We start from the raw sequence: 27,166 nt of genomic DNA, 5'->3' as shown, positions 1-27,166 counted from the left end.
TTATTTTGTTTTGCTTTGTTTTTGGTATTAGAAAATAGAGGTAGCATTTTCACAAAAGTAAGTGTACAAAGCTTTGAAATACAATAGTTCAAGGCAATACCTGAGCATAATATAATATATATATATAAATTTAAAGATTGAATTAAATGGAAATTGTACTTTTACATATGCAATGTCATGAGAAACTTTGTTGAAATGGTCTGTACTTTTAAACATAAAATATAAATTGGCTGTTAAAAATAAAATAATTATCCAGCCCAATAAGAGATTTATTCAAAATAAAATTCAGAAATGAAGAAAATGTGGAAGTAAAACTGGTGGTGGGAAGTGGACTTGACCCAGTGGTTAGAGTGTCCATCTACCACATAGGAGGTCTGCAGTTCAAACCCCAGGCCTCCTTGACCCGTGTGGAGTTGACCCACGCACAGTGCTGATGTGCGTAAGGAGTGCCGTGAGACGCAGGGGTGTCCCCACCTAGGGGAGCCCCACGCGCAAGGAGTGCCACCGTAAGGAGAGCTGCCCAGTGTAAAAGTGCAACCTGCCCGGGAATGGTGCCGCACACATGGAGAGCTGACGCAGCAAGATGATACAACAAAAATAGACACAGATTCCCATGCCGCTGACAACAGCAGAAGCGGACAAAGAAGAACACGTAGCAAAATGGACACAGAGAACAGACGACTTGGGGGAGGGGGGAGGGAAGGGGAGAGAAATAAATAAAAATAAAATAAAAAAATAGTGAAAAAACACAACAACTGGTGGTAAGCACTGAATCCATTGCAATTTAAAATATATGTTAAGCATTTGGAAATTTGATACTGAACAAATGTAAAAATTGTTATCCTTGAAACAATAAAGAGCAAAACATATCAGTATTAGTTATCAGAGTTTGAAGGAATAGAGGAGGATATAAGTGTGCTGTTTTCAACATCTAGCAAAGCCAGGATTTAAGGAATGTTATGCTAAATTGAAACATGCAACAAAAAGGATCCAAGATGGCAGAGTAGGGAACAGTAGGTTGCACCCCTCCTCTAGAAACTGTGGGAAGGTAGGCAGGTTTACTTGGCAGAAAGGAAGCCACAGGCTATGGGGCCAATCAGAGAGGGCAACTAGAGAGGGGGGAACAGTCAGCTGGGGGAAAGGGAAGCCATGGGAGCTATGGCAGGCAAGCTAGCACTCAGCCAGCTCAGAGGGAAAGGGAAGCTGGAGAAGTTTTTTGGCTGAAAGACCAGTGCTCAGCCAGCTCTGAGAGTGAGGAGAGCCATCAGATGACCAGAGGTGCATCCTGGTGCCCAGCAGGCTCTTGAGGTGGGGGGAGCTGCAGGGCAAACAGATGAGGAGACCAGCACCCTGCTACCTCAGGGGGAAGAGGAGTAGAGTACTCCAGGAAGAGGGGAGAGGATAGTTGATCAGGCAGACTGTCACACCTACCCGCCCTGGGAGAGAGAGGAACTGGGTCAGTGAGGGGGTGAGCTGAGAAGTGCCCAACAGCCCCAGTGAGAGTGGAGTTGGGACAGGCAGCTGGTGAGCTGTCAGGTACCCAACTGACACAGAAGAGAAGGGAGCTAGAGAGTGATACAGCAGGTTGTCTTGCAATAGGGAACTTCGATTTTTTAGGATTTTTTATTTTTAATTAAAAAAAAAATCTTTATTTCTTTCCTCTATATCTGCATACCTTATCTGTGGAGGGAAAACCATGGAATGATTGATTGGTGAGCACTGATAACCTGAAGTGTTTGCTAGTGGCTATTTCTTTCTTTCTTTGTTTCTTTTTTTTCCTCCTTATTTTCTTTATTTCTTTTCTTTCTTTCATTTTCCCTCTTCCTTTTCTTTTCTTTCATTTTCCTTATTTTCTTCTCATCTGTCCAGTCTTTTATTTTATTCTACCTTTTTCCTCTTTCTTTTTCTTCCACCTTTTTCATTCTTATTCCTTTTTATTTTTTTATTATTTTTCACTCTTACAACCTATTTTTTCCCTGGGTCTTTTTACCTCCTTCTCCTCTTCCTCCTCCTCCTCCTTCTTCTTTTATTATTATTATTATTTCTTTTCTTCTTTCTTTCTCTCTCTCCTTTTTTTTATGGACAATATTTTTCCAGGGGAACACAGACAAGTATGAGGATAAGTGGTACCAGTGACAAAGAGGACCCTTAACAAAAAACAAAATGAAATAAAACCCTAGAATTGAATGAGAAGTTAACCATCTGAATAAGCCCATCAAGATAAACAGATGCTTGGACAACAGCAAAAAATTACAAGCCATACTAAGAAACAGGAAGAATTGTCCTAGTCTAATGAACAAACTAAAGACCAGGAGGAGATGCAGAATGTGGAACAACTAATAAAAATGTCCAAGCAAATATCATGAATCAACTTAATGAAGTGAAGAAAAAGATAAAGGATATTAAGAAGACACTGGGGACACTGGGGGAATATACAGAAGAAATGATATACGTTCATAAAAAGATAACACATCTGATGATGATGAAGGGCACAATCCAAGAAGTTAAAAATATGCTGTAAGCACATAAAGCAGATTTGAACAGGCAGAGGAAAGAAATAGTGGTGTTGAAGATAGAACATCTGAATTCATACAGAGAATGGATAGATTTAAAAATAGAAAAAATTCAGCAGGGACTCAGGGGAATTGAATGACAACAGAAAGTGCAGAAACATATGCATTATAGGCATCCCAGAGGGAGAGAAGGGAAAGGGGACCGAAGGAATGTTGAAGGAAATAGTGGCTGAAAATTTCACAACTATTATGAGGCACATGGACTTAACAGTTCAAGAAACACAGCACACTCCAAACAGTATAAATCCTAAGAGGTCTACCCTGAAACACATACTTATCAGATAGCTAACACTCAAGACAAAGAGAATTCCAAAACAGCAAGGGAAAAGAGATCCATCACATAAAAGGGAAGCTCAGTAAGATTAGGTGCTGATTTCTCATCTGAAACCATGAAGGTGGGAAGACAGTGATATAACATAGTCAAGGTACTAACAGAAAAACAAAACAAAACTGTCAGCCAAGAATTCTGTACCCAGCAAAGCTGGCATTCAAAAATGAGGAAAAGATGAAAATATTTACAGATAAATGGAAATTCAGAGAGTTTATAAACAAGAGTCCTGCCCTTCAATAAATACTAAAGGGAGTTCTGCATGTTGAAATATTAAAACAGGAGAGAGAGGGTTGGAGGAGAGTGTAATAAGGAAGTTTATTAATAAGAGTAATTAGAAGGATAAAAAAAGAAATAAATTGAAACATGTAACAAAAGGAACAAAACAAATTCAAGCTCTCAAATTTGTTCAGGATTTTTTATTTTCTGAAATATGATAGGAATATTTTAGAAACTAATATCTTATGAAATAAAATTAAATGTAATAATTCTTTCCTTAATATGATATGAAAATAATTTCATTAAAATAGTTCTAGGCATCTATTTCTATTTTTCTGATTATATATGTGCATAAAGAGATTGTTAAAATAATATTCATGAAATAGTATCATAAAGATTACTCTGGTTTCCTTGAGGAAAGCAACTGTGTGATTAGGGAACATGGATATGAGAAGACAGTTTACTGTGGTAACTTGAAAATTTTGAATCTTTCAAATATCTTACTTTTTCAAAAAAAGTAAATTATTAAGATTATTTTGGTAAGTTTATCAAATTTACACACACAAAAGTCAAGAAACCAAAACATTAGCATTTAAAACCAGTTGAAATTCAAGTTTTAATACTACCCTGAAGATGCTATGGTTGTTTTGATGTGTGAACATAGTAACATAAAGCTCTTGACAGGACTACTTATAAAATAAATCCTCCTGATTTATAAAATAGCAATAACATTTATACATGAATAATATTAAGTAGCTTTCCATTTATATTTAGATAGGAGATGATACTCTGATTTCTCCCTTACAAGGCAGGAAAACCAAAATTAACTTCAAAATAAGAGAATTTTTTTTGCAATATGAAAATGCTGAGAGTTTTCTGAAGACCTCTACAAAAGTCTATTCTTAAAGGAGAGAATACAATTTCATCTGCTTGCTAGAGGGATACTTGAAGGGGTAAGATAAAGAAGGCAGTGGCAGAAGTGAGACTTCTGGGCATATAGCAGACAATAAAGAGGTATCAAAAGGGAAACAGCCCTATAAGACCATCTTGCTAATATGAAAGATTACTATTATAGTGTTCCTAATAAACTTTTTGACAGTCCTCATAATATAACCAGCATTGTAGTTGTACCAATATAACATAACTGAGGAGAACTAAGGAAGACTATTATTTGAATCTGAGAATTTTAAGAAAATAATCTGAAAAAACAAATGGCACACATACCTCAGAATTGCTTTATATAATAGGCTTATAATAAATTTTCAAACACCTTGCTATATTTACAAGCCTATCAGTGGAGTTATAGAAATCTAAGAGTGACAAATCAAGCCAATAAGTCCTAAAAATATATATTTTTTTGATTTACAAATCTTTAGTGTACACCTTAAAAATAAAAATGACAAATTTACAAATCAGAATTTTTGGACCTATACCATTTTGCCTGGGTTTATATGTCCTGCTCTCTCATTTTAGTTCAAACTTCCGATTTATGAATCCTAAGTGGCTCTTTCTTCTATTGCTAGTTCAGTCTTTTGAAGCTCAGATTTGTAATGAGCTCCAGAAGAAGTTATGCAATTTACTTTCCCTGTCTTACTTTTTCTGAAGCTCAAAACACCACCTTATTGCTCTTGCCCAGGTGTAGAGTGAAAGCAGTGCTGTTCAGCTGTATTTTCATTTAAAGGAACGAAGGGATTCTTTTTCTCCATAGAATCCACAGGATAAAAGGAACAATTTTCCATTATTAGAAGGATATGTCTGCAGAAGAATAGCAAATAAAGGCAAGTTAGGATTTATGCATGCTATTCATTATCTGACACTTATGATTTAGTCATAAACCAATGTCCTCGAATGGGGTTAAGATGGAAATGGAAATGTGCTTCTGGAAGTTTCAACCAAGCACCATTAAGAAGCCAGCACAATTTTCAAGAATGATTAACTCTTGACTCCAGTTCAAGTTCTAATTCAGCAACATTTCCCTCCCTCAGCAACTCCTGCTCCACCAGGCTTTGGTAATTAAAAGTTATATTTAAACCCTGAAATAACAGTGTTCTAAAGGTAGGAAAAAAAATGATCTTTTTGGGTAACACTTTAATAAAAGAAGTTATGGATTAAAAGCTTAGCATTAATGTTAGACTAGCCTTTGAAATTTAAAATAAAGTAATTTTATTGAAAATTACCCAAGAAATTTTTTTTTGCATTGTACTTAATATTGTAACATAGGAATGAATTGAAATAATTACACTCATTATAAAACCACTGAAATTTTCAGAGATTCATTCTGAAAAAAAAAATAGAAAAATACTTTTAAAAATTAGTAAACTTACCACCACTGCAGATGAGAATTTCAAGTATTTTGAACTTTGGAAACACAAATAGTTTTCTCTTTAAAAAACATAGTAATTTAATCTATACAATTTCTCTCTTTGCATCAAGAAATTATCTTTCTTTCAAAGTAATTTTAAAGGGATTTAGCTATTTATTTCTAGCAAGCTGCCAGCCTTTCATAGCCTTCTCTGAAAGTTTGTGAAATTAAGGCACAAATCCATGGAATAGGCTTACCTAGGATTTTTAGCCATTGACATCTTTGAAGAGTCAAGAAACCAAGTCGAAACAGCTAAAGACTCACTCATAATGGAATCGAAATTTGTAACTGATATTCTCTTCATTTTCTCCATATGTAACAGTAGATATCTCATGGTAACATTAACAACAAATTCAAGAATATCTGGAATTTTCATTTAAGGGGAAGATAGTGTATGCTAGCAATTTTAAGTGAAAAGCACTACTCTAAATTCATACAAATAAATGTCATTGCTGTGCTAAGCATATACTGTTTTCCTCAAATAATATAGGTGATTATGTATGCATGCCAATTTCATAAATATCCAGCAAAATAGTTCAGAGGGTGTTTTTTTAAGTCCAAAAACATGGAAATTACATTTTGTAGAAACACAGAAAGACATGTAGTAAGAAAGAAAATGCTCAAATTATTATTTTTTCACTTTTTTCAGGAAAAATTTTCAAATTGATGGGATAGCAACCCTAAGTCATGGGTGAACATTATAAACTGTTTAATTTATTTAAAACAAAACTGAAATAATATTCACCCTGAAAGATATGTTAAAAATATCCTTCAGTTGTCTAAAGTTTATAGGGAATTTTTTTTTTTTTTTTGCATCTGGAGATCACTCATGCTCACGGATCAAAATAAGCTAGTCCACATATGTATTATAAATATTTAAAAATGCTCTTTAATTGCATTACATTTCTCCAGTGACCTGGAAATTAATAATTGTCTTTGAAGTATATATCTTTTTAACTGGGAGAGATAACATCTATGTTAACTGGGGATAATAATAATATAACTGACCACATAAAGTTATTTGAGGTTAAATTAATTTTTGCAAAGTGCTTAGAATAGAGCATGGTACAGAATGAGCACTATCTGTTTGCTGTTAATATTTTATTTTTATATTATTGATTATGAGATGATTATCAATGACTGAAAAGCTATAAACTGAAAAGTTATAAACAATAGACCAAGCCTAATCAGTCAATCAAATGAATGTTTTTTTTTACTGCATCACTTTGGGAAATTAAGCACTTACCTTATACTGCTACTACTGAAAGAAATTTTGGACTTTCTCCCTTCTCATTTAGAGTCAGTCCAAAGACAAATAAGAAAATCAATCCTATTACTCCCAGTTATTCAAATAGTATTTCCCAATTTGGTCACTCAATATAGTTACCAGATTTGGCTTTAATATAGAAATATTATCAGTCATAATAACAAACCCAAATGTATTAAGTAACTTATGTATCAAGTATAGCACTAAGAATTTTACAGTTATAATCTCATTTGATTAACTTTAAAACGTTTGCAAAAATTGTTTTGATCCTCAAAGAATAAAGCTTCACATCAGAACATTTTAAGTAAGGTGATTAAAACTTTGGAATTGATTCCAACATAGAAGACCACAAAAAGGTTTTGCATCATGATACAACCCATGTCATAAGTGACCATTAGAGTTAACAAAGGCAGAAATCTCTGGATGTTGCTTAACATAGCATTTTGGTTAAATAAGATTGTCATATTACTTGAAATTCATAAATCAGTAAGTACTTTTAATTCACATGAAAATCACAACTAATAATGAAAAAAAGAAATGTCATATTTAATTTAGGTCACTCTTTTTCCTTTGTTCAATTGCTTCAGGGCATAAGGAGAGTATGTGGGAATATGCTTTAGTCTTAATGACTCTCAACAGATTATAATTGAATCGTCTATTCTCTAAAACTTTGATTAATTCCCAAAAGTAGAATCCTCATCATTGTTTAATATTCTGTCTTTTACTTCAAAGTCAGCTGAGTTTATACAGTTTACATTCCCTGGATTTGAGTTCTTAATCGGCCACTGGGTGATCTTGCTTTACTTTAAAATCTTTAAGCCTCTGTTCCCCAATAATCGAATGAGAAAATAACACCCACCAAAAAATATTGAGTATAAAACACATAATACAGTGCTAGTCATATAGTAAATACATAATGAATAATAGCTTTATTATTAATAAAAGCTGGTTATTAGCCTAAAAATTTAAAACTGAAAAAAGTATAAAAACTCACAATGATAATAGACATTTTTAACTAATCATTATATTAAGTGGAAAACCAAAGTAATCTGGTAATTTTATTAAAGGGAAAAAATCCTCTTTATATACACATATACTACTGATATTGCTATAAAGATAAAACCTGATGAGGAGAAATTGGTTGTTGAAAACAATATAGCAATCATCAGGAGAAAGGAGTAGAAATCTTATTAAGATTTGGATGCAAAAATAAACAATATATATTAAGAATGGCTTGAAATATGAATTTCTTTCCTCTCATTAATGTTTCTGTGCACTATATGATTGCTGTTATTTATTCTGCAGTCACTTGAACAAAACCCAAACTCTAATGTCATATGGTTAGTTTTTAGACAGGCTCATTTATGTGCTTGAGAAATGAAAAATCTGAAAATGCAGTAAAAACAGTCTGTGATATAGTTAAATTACACTGCTACTCTTTAGGTTATCATAATAGAGCATATAGCTCATAAAAAAGATATGTAGCTATTGCATAAAACTTATCAAATGCTATGATGGTTCTCCATAGCTACATAGGCCAAACTTGAAGGATATTATGGTATCTTAGTAACTCTAGCAGCAACAAAAGTTCATTGCAAGAATAAAGGCTCTTAAAAGAACTAGGATAATCAGTTTTCTTCATCTCTCTGTGTAATTCTTAGAATATTAAGCTCCAATGAGAGGTCACATATTGCCTAATGAAATAATTCTTCAGAAGAAGGAAGAAAGGGGTACAATAATTCTTCCAGCTGAAGGGGAGTGTAATATTCAACCAATGTAATTTCTGCAACCTATCTGTGCTCTATGATATTAGGTGCTTTTTTTGCCATGCAGGGCTAACTGTCCAATATGAGAATTAGTTCATAGAAAATGAGTTCAATCCATAGAAGTCATTTTTAAATGAAAGAGTGGTAGATCTCAAGGGAATCAAAATCAGTAAGTTCAATAATTCAAATAAATATTCTGAGTGTGTCCTCATGATGAACTCACTGCTAGAATGAAAAAGACACCCTCTTGTCTAACACCATCATTTTGTAGCTGAAAAAAAAAACAAAAACAGATGTCCAAAGTTATGCTAAGGATACCAAAGGATCTAGAGAACAATCAAATCTATATCTTTCATTTCCTAATTTCCAGTTTAGTGTTCTTTTGGCTGCTAAAAGGGATAATATTTACAAAATATTGTGATATTGGATCTTTATGGTCCTCTCTCTTACCTCCATTTCTGTACCAGCAGCCATAAAAATAGCACTCTGAAATAGTCAGAATGATAACAAAGCAAAACAAAACAAAACAAAACAATACCAGGATGGAGCACTTCAGTCACCTGCTCTGTCTCCTAATCTACAAACACAAGCAGAGATGAGGAGAATAATTGAAATTTTAACTGCAGTTTGGGTCTTTGCTTATATTTTCCTCTTTTTGAAATATTTGGGCTAGAGTCAAGGTTGGATTTAGAAGCATTTGATCCAGAGAAATGAGTCAGCCCATCATATTTTATACCTTTCCCCTTGCCACCACAGACTTGTTAAATTCCATAAATTTTTACAAACAAGGGAACATTTGAAAAACTAGAATTTAGTTAAGATATTTACCATGCCATACCATGTTAACTTGTCAAAACTGTTCTTTGTACTATATATTGAAATATAAAAAAGAGTTCTATAGCAGGAATAAATAGATCAATTCACTAAAATTCTATTACCATTAATGCTAATATATTTAAGATTGTATTATTAGTATTTTTAAAATTTAATTTTCTAAGCCAAACTGTGTCGGTTTAGAACTATATGTACCCCAGAAAATCATGTTCTTAAGCTAATCCATTTCTTTGAGTGTAAAGCTATTTTAAGTAGGACCTTTCCATGAGGTTACTTCAGTTAAGGCATGGCCTGTAGGTCTTACTGGAGTCCTTTATAAACCGGATGAATACAAAGAGAGAGAGAGAGAAAGCCATGGCTGCAAAACGATGAAATCAATGAAATCTGGAAGAGGAAGGGGGAGACCAGCAGATGCCACCATGTGCCTTGCCATGTGGCAGAGAAATCAAGGATTGCCTGCAGTCAATCTTCAGGAAGAAAGCATTGCTTTGATGATGACTTAATTTGGACATTTTTCACAGTCTCAAAACTGTAAGTTAATAAATTCCCATTTTTACGCCAATCACTATCATGGTGTCTGCTTTCAGCAGCCTCGGAAACTAAAACACTAAACAGGATTTGCTATTTATTATTTATTTTAAAATGCAAGCTTTGCTACTGAGGTGCTCAAACTTCTAACTTTAAGATAAAACCAATATTTAAAGATTTCATATATACTTGAAGTCAGATTTCCTGAACTTTATAGTTATGCTCCAGGAACTAATTCCATTCTCTGCAAAGCTAAGGCAAAGAGTAAAACAAAACTTGAACTGTCTCAGTGGGCTCACCATGCATAAGAATGGTGATATACATTTAAATTCAAACCAGAGGTTTTTCAAGTTAGATTGGTATCTGGCTATGCACAAGTTTTGTGAATAGGCACTTTTTAAAAATCCTTCTATCATTTCCTGGTTAGCTGAACAATTTATTTGGAAAGTGCTGCTTCTATATTATGAATGATAAAATAGAGACTTAACTTCACATGCTTTATCATGTACAATTGTCATACAAAGTATTCAAGGAGAAGCTTGGTGTCCAGGAAAATATATCAGATGGATGAATCTAGAAACCTGGTTGTCATCTTTGTATTATACCCTCACTCTAAACTTCATTTTTTCTTATCTATAAAATCAGGTAGATTATACCAGATGGTATCCAAGGCCCATTTCTGCTCTGAAATTCTGATGCTTTATATATCTATTTATTTCAATACTTTCTGAAACATTTAAGTAGCACACAAGGCAGTCTTGCATTGTGGAAAAAAAACCTGGGTTCAGGAGATAAAGATTATATTTCTTAGTATTTTCAGTAGTCAGTTTTGTGACCCTGAATTAGTTTCATAACCTCTCAAATTTTTAGTTTTTTCAGCTGTAATACAAACTGTCATTTCCTTCCTACCTCAACTGCTCATTGTGCAAAACAAAATATGGAAATAAGGTAATATGATAAGGCATTTTTAAAATGTTTAGATGTTATCATAGTGAACTAGAGAAATATTAATGTTTATTGTGCTAGGGTTATATAATGTCAGGATTTATTCTAGCATTTAAATTCTATGAAAACATAAATGGAAACACAGGAACAAAACATAGATTCCTATTTGCAATCTACTTTTACAGGTATTTAGAACTTTAAAAAACCATCTATACTATAATTTCAAGTTAAAAGACTTTAAAGGTTTTTATTTCTAATTTAATTCACATTTTTAAGTTTGGAAATTACAGCATTCAAAATCCATAAAAAGTTGATTTGCAGCCCTGATAATGTGAAAATATTATTTCCAACCGGACTTCCAAAGTTCAGATGTAGACAAATTGTTTTAAAATATGGCCTTGTAACTGCTTTCTGTATGTCACCTTGCATATAATCTTTATTACACCAATCTCATTTTCTTATTGTAAGTTCAAATTCCACTGAGCTTACATCATGAACTTTGATGGATGAGCTAGTCTGTTGTGTCTGTGTAGGCAGGTGTGAGATAAATTGCTGGGCAGGCGATGATCTTTGGACAAATTACTCTCCTTGACTACAATATATATCGATGAGACGTGTCAGTGTTCATATACACACTTGTCAATTGCATTACCCAGGTGATGAAAATACAAGTTAAGGGACCATCAAAATGAAGAGGGAGAAATTCACTGTGTCACAGGAAATTAGTAAAAGTATTGTCACTTTAAGCTGGAAATATGATGAGGTAAAACCTTTAGTAGGTTTTGAAAGGGGAAAAATCAGACCATTTAGTCATATATAAGTAATTATATTTTTTCATCTCATACAAAATTAGTTTTATTGAATCCAAATTAAAGTGATCATGACAATAATTTAGGGTGTTTTATATGAGAAGAACCGGCTAAAAAGCTTTTAAGTTTATTCTGTTGGTTTTTAACCACTCATTCGAATTAAGAATTATTTTGTTGTTTTTGGTTCATACAAAAAAATAAACATTAATTTGTGAGCTCTATCAAAAGAATCTTTAGAATATATGAAAACTTTACTGAGAATTTCATTCAATAGGTGTACAATCTATGTCCTTAGGAGCTAGGCACTATGGAAACAGCAGAAATTTTTTTCAAATCAGGCAAAAATGCTTTCCCTCATGAAGCTTATGTTATATAAAATAGTCTATGTATGTATCTACTTCCTAATAAAATGAATTAATCTTGGTTTCAAGGAATAAATTACTAGGAAGGCCACATATGAAATATATTTACATCCAAGAAAACAACAAATTTCACAAAAACCCAGATGCTTTTCAATAATTTTATGTTGTGCCAAACTAACCAATATTGCTGTACTGTCTAAACCCTAAAAAAGATACTCTTACTTCTCCACTAGATAAGACAATGTAAGACTAGAGAATTGTTATGCATGCATAAAAATGTAATTATGTAAGAACATAAGTGTTTCGGGAAAAGGAATTAGAAGCTACCAGACATAGGAATGCAAAAATATTCTAAATACTCTAGGAGTATTGCTTTACCCATCCCACTGCTATTGCTCAACAAAATGCATACTTCCATATATCCCATTTTGTTTCTTTAGATTAGACCTCGTTTCCAAACACTAGTGAACATTCTAGCCCAAAAAAATACTTCACCTAAATATCTGTGTGCTTATCTATATACATTCTGTAGGTCTGAAACTCAGTTCACAAAGTCAATATTGTTTGCAGACTTTTTTCCCCAAGAAATTGTGTATTCTTTAGTATTACAAATACCCTCACTCACAATGAATAGATCTCAGACTTAAAAGCACTTTATACAAGAATATATACATATAAAGTAATACATACATAAAATAACTCTCTGGGAACATAGAGAATAAAAGTCTGAAATCTTGGGCTTATATTAATTAAAAACAAGAGTTAGACCTCATCTTAATTATGTTGAGTTTTCTAATGCACTTGATGCCCCATAAAATTCTCAATAATATTTTTCATAAAGGAGAATTTTAATGTTATTCTTTTTAATAACAAAATGATGGAACAATAGGTTTCATTTATTTATTTTATAAGTTTAACAAAGAGTAGTACTTCTTAAAATTATGAGAGAATCTGATAAACAATTTTTTTTTAAAAGGCTTTGCTTGGGTATAGCAATTTACCCTAGAACATGAAGAAACTTGAATTTATCATTATACAATGACTAGGAGAAAAAAATATATATATATATGTGTACTTCATTCCCCTTTACCAATAAATAAAGTAAGAGATAATGTTTTTCATCTAAGTCTTTATATAGATGGATAGATGAAATAGGTAGATAGGTAGATAGATGATGAATGGATAGATAGAAAGATGTAGATAGATATAAAAACAGAATAAAATAAACTCTCTTTCCATATACTGGATGCTTATCCTCCCACAAATTTCTTATACTGCAATGGTTATAGAAACCTATGATATAATTTGGTACTATTTGACTTGATGATGATCAAAAGTTAATATATTTGTTTCTGTCATGTAAACCTTATGCCAAAAAGGAGACACATCTTTTTTTGTAAAGGGGTCTAATATAGTATCACAGTGATTTTTTTTTCAGTCATAACATGATTGATATTACATGTCATCTTGACCAAGGGAAACTCTACATATAGCCCAAATTTATCTTTGGCAGTAGCCAGTTGAAAACTGTCACTGAATTTAGTTTCCTTGGAAACATGCTGACAAATAGAGCATTAAAAGACAAAGAACTCAGAGGCTACATACAGAAACCCAGCTCTTCTCTGGCTAGCTAGCTGCTGGAGGTACAGTAATCGCAAGATTGAATTAGATTTTAAAATAATGGATTTGTCTAATTTATTTTTAAGAATAAGACTTATGCTTCCAAGAAAGACTTTATTAACTGAATGCAATAAATTTGATTATTGAATTTAATCAATTAAATTGCACAAAGTTGAATGTTTGCTTTTTCCTTTTCAAAACACTGACTTTGTCTATGAAAACTACTGATGTCTATGCTACTTGTTCTGCAATGATACAACATTTCAATAATTAGAAAATCAAGCAATGAAAAGTCAGAAAAATTCAGGGAAGTATAAAATGAACTGCAGCATTGCCACTAATTACTAGGAAATAATGAAACACTTTATAGAGTATATTGCTATAACAACAGGAGTGATCTTCACAATAACCTTATTTGGTAGGTATGACAGTTTTAATTTAGTGAATCCCAAAAAGAGAAAGATGTTTTTTAACTAATCTATTCCTATGGGTGTGAGACCCTTTTGACTGGAAAACATCAGGGAGGTATGTCTCAGGCTTAATCTTGGTCCTCTTGCTGGGACTTACATAAACAGACACAGACAGAGACAAAAAGGAAAAGGAGGTCTGCCATTTTTGATTCTGCCATGCAAGCACAGACTCAAAAATTGCTTTGCAGCCAAAGCTTAAGCATGAAACCCCCAAAAGGCTGGGCTTACAGAGCTGCTCAAGGCTGAAGAGATGAGCCATATGCCTGTTCACCCACAAATGAGGTCAGGGAGAAAACATAGCAGCTGAAACTGATAGAGGAGCCAGGCAAGAGACCTATGCCTAGTTGCCCACAGCTGAGCTCCAGGAGAGGCGAGATTCTGGAATGGAAGGCAGGGACCTCAGAAGAGATCAGTGGCCATTTTGTTTCCCCATGTGGCAGGGCCCCTGGGGAAAGTAGCTGACTTTGGTGGGAAATCATCTGTACTGATGCCTTGATTTGGACATTTCACAGCCTTAGAACTGTAAGCTTTTACCATAAATAAAATTCCTATTATAAAAGCTAACCAATTTCTGGTACTTTGTATCAGCAACCCTGTGGCAACAAACTAAGATAAATAGGTATTATCACCAATATACACATGAGGCAGCAAAGATTTGGAAAATTTAACTAAGTTGACCAATGTGACATAGTGCCTAGGATCAAAACTGAATCTGTGTCCAGAGTCTTAATGTCTACACATCCACACTCTTCTGTCTTAAATATATAAATCCAGAATATAACTAATACAAATGTGTACGTGTGTGTGTACATACACATATGTATGTACCTAGTATCTTTGATTAAGGACAATAATGAAAATGACAATCCTTATAAAAAATAATTGTGGATATTCTGATTGGGAAATATTACTTTGACAATTCTGAAGCTAAAATGAAGACAGGTAGGCAACTTAAAAAATAATCTGTTTAATTCAGTATTTAATTCAATGAGCTGTCAAATTCAAATTTGTTTGGGTGAATTTAGACATTTGCTACTATCTATATAATTTTTATTTCTGTATACTAGAAATAAAATATATCTAAATAAAGTATGAAACCCAAAAATGTATTTTAGATAAAATATATCTAAATGAAGTATGAAACCCAAAAATGTAACAAAAGTATGAAACCCAAAAATGAGAATTTCTGATTGGTGTTTCTTATTGGTTTATTTTTTATTTGATAATAAAGCAGAGTTACCATATTAAATTTCTACCCTGTTGCATATTTTACTTATTAATCTATTATTTTTTCCATACTCATAAACATTACCTAACTCCAATCTCTACTTCAACCGAAGGAAAAGAGTCAGGCAAGAGAACAGCAGAATTTCAACCACCGAAATAATATATCACTCTTAATGGCCAGCAAAAATGCAGAAAATGAGACTATTTTCCCTTAAACCATGCACTTTTCCTGTACAGTAATTACCTACATTTGAGGAAGACTTTGAAAATCTGAAGACACCATATCGCTGGCCTTATCATTTGGGTTGTATAACCCAAAGCAACCACTGCATTTGGATTGCATAATCCATAGAACCTGCAGAGAGTTTGGAATACATAAACATGAAAAATATCTCTAGGTAATGGTTACATGAAAAATGTTAATTTCATCCAATCCAGTCATCCAAAGAAATGGAGTAATTTCATAATCTAGAATGCTTAAATGGTTATGATCAGGCACTGTCCTCTCAGGAATCACAAATTTAGTCTTTAAGAAATAAATAAAAATATATACCTATATATACTTCTGCCTCACATACCTATTAGTCTGACCTCTTTTGCAGAGATTGTAACCTAGCAACATTTAACAATATTGTTAAATGAATTTATTTAACAGTATCAATTCTCTTTACATAGAGAAAGCAAAATGGTAGACTTCTTGCAGCAAAATGTTTGCTGGTAGAATAATTGAGTAATTTGTGATAATTAATAAATTTGGTTGCCATTTTCCCCAGACAACTAAGTTTTACACTTTCTTCCTGGGAAAATTTTGGAGAAAGCATTTAAATTTCCATCTAGGTATGCTTCCCTTAGTTCTGAGAGAGACTTTTATGTTAAAAAAAAAAAATTCCATAAGTGTTAAATTGGTAAAATACTGGAAAGCAGACTCAATATTTTTGACTGGCCAAGTATTGCTTAAAAACTAAAATAATAATAATAATAAATTGAGAGAATAGATACAATTCCTGACAGTGAATTCCCAAAACACATTTCTTTATCTGTTCATCTTATCCAAGGCTATTTATCCTGAGAAGTGTAAAGTTTAAATGAATTATACCTGAGGTAAACAGAAAGTTCTACTTATCAGAAAATACCACTTCCTCTCAAATGAGGGGTAATTTCATATGGAATTAGGTATCATTTAAAAAAATCTATGCAGGTTTTCTAAGATCTCAAATTATTTTTAGATGAATATCTCTGAACTTTAATGCATATAACTTTGAATTGAGACCTGCCTCTGATTCACAGTTTTGGCAGAATAAAATGAAATGATAGTCAAATCTTTTAGCACTAAAATCCTTGCTTATCTATTATTTAAGATGAGAAAGGCATAGCATACTGAATAGTGTGCTAGAAGAAAGGTGAGCATTTTAACAGTTGCAACTCAGTCCTAGCTTTGTCACATTAGCCACGTCATTTCAAATCTCTGTGCCTTACTGCCTTTTATGTAAAAATAGGGTTTTGGACTGGACAATTTCTAAAGTCCCTTTCAGTGGACATAAGAATGGTAGTAGCAAGACATTTAAGAAACACAAAGGAACTACTAATAATTCCCTTATCCTATTAATTTTCATTCCAAAAGAAACTATAAGTTTCAGCATCTAGGGAAGCAGATTTGGCACAATGGATAGGGTGTCTGCCTACCACATGGGAGGTCCAAGTTTCAAACTCAGGGCCTCCTGACCTGTGTGATGAGCTGGCCTGCGTGCAGCGCTAATGCGCACAAGGAATGTCGTGCCACACAGGGGTGTCCCCCTCATAGGGGAGTCCCACGCTCAAGGAGTGTGCCCCATAAGGAGAGCTGCCCAGCATGAAAAGAAGTGCAGCCTGCCCAGGAGTGGCACCGCACACAAGGAGAGCTAACACAGCAAGATGATGCAACAAAAAGAAACACAGATTCTGGGTATTGTGACAAGAGAATGGACACAGAGAGCAGACAACCCGGTGGGGGGGGGGGGGTGTGGACAGGGAAGGGGAGAGAAATAAATAATAAAAATCTTTTAAAAAAATAGTTCAGCATCTATAGCACATCCTTGAAAATTGAAAATGGGACAATAATAGTAGTCTAAAGCAATAAGGCACCAGATCTGATACTCTGAAGTATTCTAAAGGTGGCTTTTTTGTTATTGTTTCAAACTCTCAAATACTGCTACATTTTGTTTGAGTAAAAGGAAATCTCTCCTGCTAATGAATGTTTCTGTGATTTTCAAAAATGATTTTTTCCAGTGATTTTCAATAGCACTTTCTTCCAACAATCCCAAAGAACATTCCACACAATCCGAAAGTATTAATAGCATGTATGTTCTTCACAAGGAAGAAACCCACATGACGTTTATAATAATTTAACATTGTTTGACACACTCTAAGTTAAAAAAAAAGTCATATGTACATATATATCTTTAACGAATCTAATGAAATTCTAAAAAAAAGTGGCATCATAAATAAAAATGACTTTTCTTTTCAGGAAAATGGATTTCTTCTTTCTGCTCTCCCCTCACCCCCATTTCCTAATAGCAAGCACAGCATGGGTTTGACTCTGAATTACTCATCAATTTTGATACTAATGAGTATGATGCTTTATGCAAGATTATAATTCACTGTGTTCTCCTGAGCTAAGAGTACAACTCTAACAGCCTGTGGCAAAATATTTTTTACATCTCTACTGATAAGAGATATTCCAGGAATATTGACAGATATTCCAGGAATATAAATGAAATTCATATTTTTAAATCTCTATCACCCATGAAAAATCATATATATGTATATCATATATATTGCATTTTACCATCATCACATATAAAGTTGTAGTCTAGAGATGATTTTTCATTTGCAAAGATAGTAATAATATATCATTGCTAATATATTTTTATGTCACATGTTAACAGTCCATCTCATCTGTGAAGCCAAATGCTCCCATTAGAGGATATGAGGGGGAGTGGGGAGAACTGCTACTAACAAATCTGAAAAGTCCTCCTTAAGTTTTGCAAAATAAATAACAATGTCTTGAACTTTTTCACCCATTCTAGCATCTGCTTCTTCCTTCATGGCCTCCTCTATAAATAAAGGACATGTTGATGCCTGAAAAATGGATATTACAAAAAACTAGCTTTAACTAATAAACTCTTTCAAAATGTTTATAACAATGGAAGTTATATAAATATCTTCATTTTACTAGATAAATTGGAATGAAAGGCAAACAGGATAATACCATATTGAGATTTGAATATCATATCTATATCTGATCTCAACTGTGTCTGCTTGTGAACTTTGATATAAGGCTTTTGGGTTTTTTTGTCTTTGTCTTCTTTTTTTGTCTTTAATGTTACATTAAAAAAATATGAGGTCCCCATATATCCCCCACCTCCCTCACCCTACTCCTCTCCCCATAACAACAATCTCCTCCATCATCATGAGACATTCATTTCATTTGGTGAATACATCTCTGAGCACTGCTGCACCTCATGGTCAATGGTCCACACCATAGCCCACACTCTCCCACAGTTCACCTAGTAGGCCATGGGAGAACATACAACGTCTGGTAACTGTCCCTGCAGCACCACCCAGGACAACTCCAGGTCCCGAAAATACCCCCACATCACATCTCTTCCTCCCACTCCCCAGCAGCCACCATGGCCACTTTCTCCACACCAATGCCACATTTTCTTCAATTACTAATCACAATAGTTCATGAATAAAATATCAGTAAGTCCACTCTAATCCATATTCTATTATTCCATCCTGTGGATCTTGGAATGGTTGTATCCACTCCATGTCTATATCAAGAGGGGACTTAGATTCCACATTGATGCTGGATGCAATTCTCCTGCTTTCAGTTGTAGGCATTCTTGGTTCCCTGGTGTGGTGGTTGACCTTCCTCACCTCCATGTTAGCTGAGTGGTTAAGTCCAATAAACCAGAGTGTAGGAGTTGTAAGTCTGTTGAGGCTCAGGGCCTGGCTATCACATGGTCAGTCTAGAGATTCAGGTCCCCTGGGTATACACTAAACCCCAGCACCAATCACAGGTCCAGTAAAAGTAACAGGAGAGGCTTGTGAATGAAGATCACATCTGAGTCCAGCTCCATCACACAGAAACACAAACTCAAAAGTAGGGCCAACTGACATGGTACTGATAGACTTTTATGTCAGGAGTCAACAAGGCAGGCAAAATCCAGAAGTATTGCTTCTGAAGAAAAAGGTTCTGTCTCTCTTTTTTTTCTTTTGGAGGGGTGAGGTGGGGATGGGGAGGGAGGGATTTGTTTGTTTACTTGCTTACCTTGCTTTGTACCAGGCACTTAAAATTCTATTGAATAGAAAATGAGTCGCATACATTGGTTGTATAAAGTCACGTACCCCTTACTTTCTAAAGGATTCTGATTTAATATGTACACAAAGTTAAGACTGCATGGATCACTCCATATTTCAGAGCTTTAAAGAAAAGTTGAGGAATGGATTAGAAACCTTATAAACATATGCAAATTATGGCAAGGTTTGTCTCCAACATTGTAGAGATAAAAACAAATTAAAACCTTAAATACTCTAGTAGATTTTGGTGAAGGACATGTGTAAACTCTTAATGATATTTGGATTCCTATTTCTTTAATGTTGTTTCTATAAATGCCAAGTAACAGCCCTTGTTCTATGTTTAAATGATAAGAATCCTTCGAATTCTCTTTTTGTGTGTATAGATTAGGTGTGATAAGAACCTCTCTAAAATGAATTAGAGTGAAACCAACCAGTTACTTCCTACAAAGTCTCATGTTGGTAGATGTATTATTTAATCATTAAATGCTATATGTTCCTTCCAGCTAGTAACATAGAGTCAAATGACTTTAATCATACCACAAATATTTGACATGGGATTCTTACATTGTCCTTGAAAAGTTATTCTGATGTGCTTATTTTACTGTTATTTTAAATAACAGTTTTATTGTTGACTATGTCTCCAGTCCTGGTTACTGTTTTAATAGTTTCCTCAATTACAGAGATAAATTCCATAAAGCTAAAGGAAGTGCAAATTTGAATTACTGAAATGTATGAATTATGCAATATTTTAAATAAATATTTTCCAGGATTCAAAGAAGAAAATACATTTAATAAGCATGGACTATATGAACAAGGCTATGGACATTGGAGGAGATAATTTTACCAATAATTTTTATTTGTATTTCCAAAAATCATGCAGCTGTCATCTCCAATACATAGATGAGGAGACACACTCAGAAAATTTAGAAAACTTGGACAGGGTCACTCAATGAGCATGAGGCAGAGCTAGAATTTGAACCCAGGATTTTCTGACTCCAACAGGCTACACTGTTTGAGACATACCATGCTCAATAAAGTTCTATTCCCTAGTGCATCTCTCAGATGATCTGGATGTCATGGATCTCGAATAGCAGAAGAGCAAAAAATATTTTACATAGAGAAACACTTTGAAATTTAAGTTTGGACGATGAGGAAACATTCGTCAGGGCAAAGTAATTTTTCAGAGGGGACTTCTTCCTTGAAAGTTGAACAGGAAGAGAAAACACTGCAAGGCATTCCTGAAATCAAAGGTCAATACAAGGGAAGAATATAATTAATCCAGTGAAAACTGACTAAAATTTAAACAGACAATACTGAAATGATGCAGAGACACATTTATAGAAAAGAGAGATTTAATTTTTTAAACAGAGGTATTTAAATACACACTCCCATCCTCAGACCTAGGCAACTTCTGATTTCTGTCTTTACAAAGTTCTTTTCTGGGGATACTGCATATAAATATAATCACATAATATGTAGCCTTTTGCATCTTTATTTAATGCTTTTGAGGTTCATCCAAATTGTGGCATATATCAGTATTGAATTTTTCTTATTATTATTTGTATGCCTAAAACACATATACCATATTTTGTTTATTTATTTACCAAATTGATAGAAATTTGGATTATTTTCAATGTGACACTATTTTGAATAATGTTGTATAAACATTCAGATTCATGTCTTTCTGCAGAAATAATTTTTATTTATCTTGGACAGATTTCTAGGAATGTAATCATTTGATGAGAGGGTAAGATTTTGTATAATTTTTGAAGAAACTGTCAAACTGTTTTCCAATGTGACTGTACCGTTTTATATTAAGAAACTCTAACTTTTATATTGGAGTTATATAAAATCAATGTGTTGATATTAATAATAAACATTCTTCAAAATCTAAAATTTAAGTGCCAAATACTCCTAAGTGACAGCTGGAAGCTTCGTAAGTATGAAAGGGGTCAGGAAAGAATCTTTCTTCACTGAAGACTCTGGTAAAACCAGTGGAGATGTGGAATCTAAAACTTCCTCTAAGTAACTGCTAAGAGCAAGGCATACCTTTCTATTGCATATCCCTTTCTATTGTCATATTTCTTTCACAGAACTATCTGAATTTTAAAGAATAACAAGGAGACTTGGAGGGAACCAATGATGGTACTGAGGCTGGAGAACAGAGTACAGTGATTTAAAATACTACGAAATAAACAGCTGATGCCATATCTGCATTGTAGTCCATCTGTAGATTGTTTAAAAAAATTATCTTGTTCTCACAGACTTCCAACTCACTAATTACATGCAAACAATAAGAATCAAGCTTTTGCCAAAAGAATTATGTCTGTAGCCAACAGCAAACTCTTTTGGCAGGACAGATGTATTCACCAGCATTAAAAAAAATCACTTAAATTTTTATTCCTGAATTAAATACTTTTAATTAATTTCCAAAAGAGATAACTGAAGATAGGAAGAGAGAATACAAATGATCCTAAGAAAAGTATTTGGTTCTTCTTATTGGAAAAATAAAGCTTAACCTTATTATTTTAGGAGTTGGAATTTATAAAAAGAAAACAAAATACTCTTTAAGTTGCACAGCTTTCCTAAGTTGCAATAAGTTTCATTAAAGATGTTTTTTAAGTGGAAAGTCTTAGATATAAAGAAAGTTCTTTGGAATATACATGAATCTGACTGGATGTCCAAGAAAAATTTTTAAAGAGCCAATTGTATTAAATATTCTGGAGGCATTTGCTGTCAATGTATAGAAGTCTAAAATGTAGGTGATATTGATGCATATTCAAAAGTAAAGTATTGATGTGCATTTTGAATAATTCAATAATGATTAAAATATAGAAGAAAGTAGAAAAAGAAAATTATCTGGATTTCAGACTGCTTCATTTGAATTGTTTCCAACAACAGTACTATGGTAACAAACTCTCATCCAACTTGTGTATCCAGTTTTTAACAAGTCTTTATACATTGGGTACAATCATATAATGAATTTTCACACACATTTTCTTATTTATTTATCTACTAAATCCCGCCCCCCCCAATCCCTGCTATGTCTGCAGTTTTTGCCCATATTTTACAGATGAGAAAACTGAGGGAAAATAGTGAAACTAGATACTGTCATTCATTCTCTAGTCATTTCAAATGGAAGTGAACACTTTCCTATTGCTATGTATATATAGTTCTTTTTCACCCACCCCCAAATGGTGCAATTGCTTTCTCTCTCAGAAAAGTACCTAAAGCAATATGCCAAACCTCCATTCACGAGAACTGTGATATGACAGCCCAGCATAAGATAAAGTGAAAGACAAAACAAGGCTTTAGTGCTCACCACTCTGAGCTGAATGTTATTACAAAGCCTCACTGGGGGTGCACCAGATCTAGACCAAATCAAAGTTGTTAAGTAATTGCTTTGTCTCTGATTGCTCTAAGGGAAATCCATAGACAATAAATACAGAACACTAACAAGAACAAGAAATGAGAGCTGTTGGCTAGAGACTTTCTTTTTGCTGTGAAGCCATAATAACTGTCAAAGGAGTCCTCTGTGGACAATAATCTAAGTGTTGCTAACACTCATGTTACTCAGATAGTTCTTATATTTATACAGGGCTCAAGGTGCAAAGCACTTCACCAATATTAACTGGAATCATTGCACTTACCAGTGAATTGTGCATCTTTCTGAAGCTGAAATTGCAAATATATCAACCAGAAATTGCCAGTTGTTGTTAATCATCACAATTCATGGTTACATTTTCCAGTTCTCTATGAGAATCTTTTGAAAAATAACATGAAATTCTGGAATTTCCTGCAACTTGTAATCAGAGACTCAAAGTGAATTTACCAGCCATTATGACAAAACAGTAGGGAAAACTTGAATGTAATAGTTATAGCCTGGATGAAAGTTGTAAGCATTTTGCTCTTAATGAAGAACTCTCAACAGGCATATTAAATCAATACATGATCCTGTCTTTATGCATATATTTTATTTTTGAGAGCTTAAATGATATTTATGTCACACATGCCAGACATGCAGAAATGATTTCCAGAGTACACATCCTATATCACTTTTAATTATGTCACACATGGGAGTATGGATTTCTGAATTTTAATAATTTGTATGCAAAAGGCATATTCATATTCAATATTATTTAAGTGACAATTTCCTTGAAGAGAAAAACATAGAAAATCAATTTTGAAGATTTTTAATGAATGCTTTATGTAGCTAAATACCTAGTATTTTAATGAACTACTTCCAATATCTAATATAATAATTAGAGCTTTTTTCAAATATGTTATAAAAAATATATGCCATACTTCCTTTGTAGAGATTGTAAGTGGAGGCACAGATTTTCATTTTATATGGATGTGTTTGTGTGTGTATGTATTTATGGGTACACTATATGAACCTCCTTCTTCAGAAAATATTTCTTTAATAAAAAATAGAATACATTATCAGCGATAAACATAATTTCATATAAGATTAATCCATAGCTATGGATTAAAAGTTTATTTCCCTAAAATAATTTTCTATAAATAAAATTATAAATTATTCACATTCAACTATCTTTTTGAAAAATCTGTCAAAAATTTAGAAAACAATATGAACATCGATTTATAGTCCTACAGAGTTCAAAAAGCCTGATTTTATAGTTGCTCATTCAATCTAGCAACATTTATTGCTTTTTTTATAGAATAGAAAAAGTGAAAGAAAATCATTAAGGTAGAGGATTTCATTCTTATGTGTTTGTGTGTTAGAGGACAACTTAGATTATATATAATAATAGAAAATGTTAACTCCAATGCATAGTCTGAACGGTGAAGGAAAGTCTTGCATGAAAAGCCTACTTTATACTAATATTTCCCAAAGTATGTAAAACAGAAAATAAGTTCTATTTGGAAATACTAGTCTAAGCAAAGTTAAACAAGCAAGTTCTTTACTTCAGAACTTTTCAAAGTCTCTGATTTTAAAATGTGCTTTGTGATGTTCCAATTATGATATACGACAAGTGACCTTTCAAAATGTATTTACTCTGTATTCTCTACCCATTTTCACCCAGACGATCAGAAATGATTATCTTACTATAGGGTCTACATTGAGAATGCAAATGTGGGCTTTCATGACTGGCACATTTTGAAGTAATGATAAGTAATGTTGTCATCAATCAAAATTTTTAGTGTAGAAGAAAAAAAGGATAATATATTTTTAAAGACACTCTACTTTTAAAATCAGCTGGCAATATAAATTTTAAAAATACATATTTTCTAGTTCTTCCCATTTAAATTTTCTGAAAATAATGTCACTCCATCAGCAATGACCACCTGTAGTGGCCAAATATTGCTCTTTACTACCATTCTCCAGTAAAGAACCAGAAATCTTTGGAGAAATAACAGCTTCCAGAACTTGGGCAGGGAAAGTACAAGGTAAATCTTGCAAATCTGATACCAAGAAATAAGGAAGCTCTTAAAGATAAATGGGGTTATGTAACAAAGAGTGCTCACTTATCAAAGTTGTTCTTATTAATCAAAATTGTGAAATGTGAGGACCTACAGAATTTTAATTATTGTATGAAGATTGTGAAGATTTAGAAGATTTAGGTATTTCATCTTCCATGATTATGATGATGAAGATAATGATTGTGAAGATTTAGACAGATGTTTCAACTTAATTGTTTGAGAAGTCTGTCCTTTTCTGAAAGGCACAATAAAAAAATCTGTTATAGCTCAAGTTTCCATGAACATGTATAAGTTTGTTTCTTGGTTCTCAGTTCCATTCTTTGGTCTATTTGTCTGTTTGTGTATAAACACAATACTGTTTTAACCTCATAATTTAAAAAATATATATATTTTTACTAGAGAAGTTGTGAACTTACAAAACAATCATGCACAATGTGCAGAATTCCCATACAACACCCTCCACCAACATATTACCTTGTTGTGGAACATTTGTTACAGATTATAAGAGAACCTCATCAGATTATTACTACTAACTATACTCTATAGCATACATTTTATATGTTTTTTTTTCCATACCTCCCTATTATTAATATAGTACCTTTTTGAACATTAATGTAAGGATATTACAATATTGCTATTAAGACCATGTAGCCTTACACTTTTAATATTAGACTTCCTATGTGATCGTTCATCATTTTCTACATAATTTTTCTTTAAGTGCAAAAGCACATCCATTTAAATGTAAAAATTAACTTGTAAATTTCACAAAAATCTTGTTGGCATAGTGAATGGAATTGAAAGCAATATATATTTAAAATACTTGCTTTATGCTACAGACTTCAAGAGAAAGTAAGCTCTGCCAATACCATAATGTTTGATATCTACCATCCAAAACCGTAAGAAAATAAATTTCTGATATTTAAGCCAACCCACTGTGGTATTTGTCATAGCATCCCTAGAAAACTAAAACATTAGGTATTCATTTTATGATCGTTCTCTAAGATGCACATATGTTTTATACTCTCTTTTGCATACATGATACTTTTTGCAATTTAAAAATTCTAAATTTTGTGGCTTTTAAAATTTTTAATGGTATGAATTGATAACCAGTAAATCTGGCATTTGAGTTGTGAAAAAGAAGTATAATTTTCATGTTTAACTTGGATTTGTTGTAAGAATAATATCTATTTTCTTGTTTTCTTAAACTAAATTTATAATTATTTTCAATAATCTATAAAATAAGTAAAAATAGGGAGGTTTTATCCAAGGAAGAGAGCACTTATGTCAGGTGTGAAATCAAAATATATATGTCTTCTCTTTGAGAACATAAATGTGAAACCGATGAAGAAATTCCATGTTAGTTTATGTCTACTCTTCATATAAAATATCAATAAGTCACTATTTGAATGGGAAATTACCTTTGCAGAGAGTACAATTACCTATTTTTGTTTAATCTCATGCTATGCTATAAATTGCCTTTTAGTCACTTAGTCAACAAATAATTTTTTAGCATCAACTATGAGCCAGGCTCTGGAGATAAAGCAGGAAAAAACAAAAACAAAAACAGATCTAGTCTCTATCTTTAAGGAACTTCTACTCTAGTGCAGGAAGACAAACAATAATAAATGCTATATGGAAGTAAGGAAGGAAAGAAGGAAGGGAGGGAAGGAGGCAGGGAGGAGGGAAGGAAGGAAGGATTATAGATTAAAAAATGTGAGAGTTTTGAAGAACTAGATGAGAAGGCAGGGATGGTGAAGTGTGCTGTTTTGTAAAGGGTCCTTAGGAAAGAGCTCAATGACAAAGTGACATTTGAACAAAACCTGAAGGAAGTATGGGAGTGAGCCACAAGGATATTTAAGGAGAGACTATTTCAGAGAAAGCTAACCTTGAAGGAACAGCATGCCTGCTGTGTTTGAAAAACAGTGAGAACCCCAGTGGGGTTAGAGCAGAGTAAGCAATGAAATGGAAATGGGACATGAAGTCAGAGAATTCATAGGTATGAAAGTCTGACAAATGAGGTAGATTAGCCAATGGAGAAATGCTTCCTCTTTCTTCCCCTGACCTTCATAG

At 33.1% G+C, this 27,166-nt stretch overlaps 1 protein-coding gene across 4 annotated transcripts in view; it reads right to left on the bottom strand.

The window, feature by feature from the left end:
- Nucleotides 1-27,166, bottom strand: part of NAALADL2 (N-acetylated alpha-linked acidic dipeptidase like 2) — a 1,069,483-nt gene that overhangs the window by 132,403 nt on the left and 909,914 nt on the right. Inside the window, exon 12 of one of the 4 annotated variants that reach the window (XM_058295358.2) lies at nucleotides 3,399-4,875. The exons of 2 other annotated variants lie outside the window; for them this stretch is intronic. In XM_058295358.2, the coding sequence (XP_058151341.1) occupies nucleotides 4,792-4,875 (84 nt within the window). In that variant the 3' untranslated portion in view covers nucleotides 3,399-4,791. Of the gene's footprint in view, nucleotides 1-3,398; nucleotides 4,876-20,595; nucleotides 20,890-27,166 lie in introns of those variants that run through there. One more of the 4 variants, XM_071214620.1, reaches the window with a different exon arrangement.

This window comes from Dasypus novemcinctus, chromosome 4 (assembly GCF_030445035.2).
Source record: "Dasypus novemcinctus isolate mDasNov1 chromosome 4, mDasNov1.1.hap2, whole genome shotgun sequence".
NCBI lineage: Eukaryota > Metazoa > Chordata > Mammalia > Cingulata > Dasypodidae > Dasypus > Dasypus novemcinctus.
This window is presented reverse-complemented; position numbering and strand designations above follow the sequence as displayed.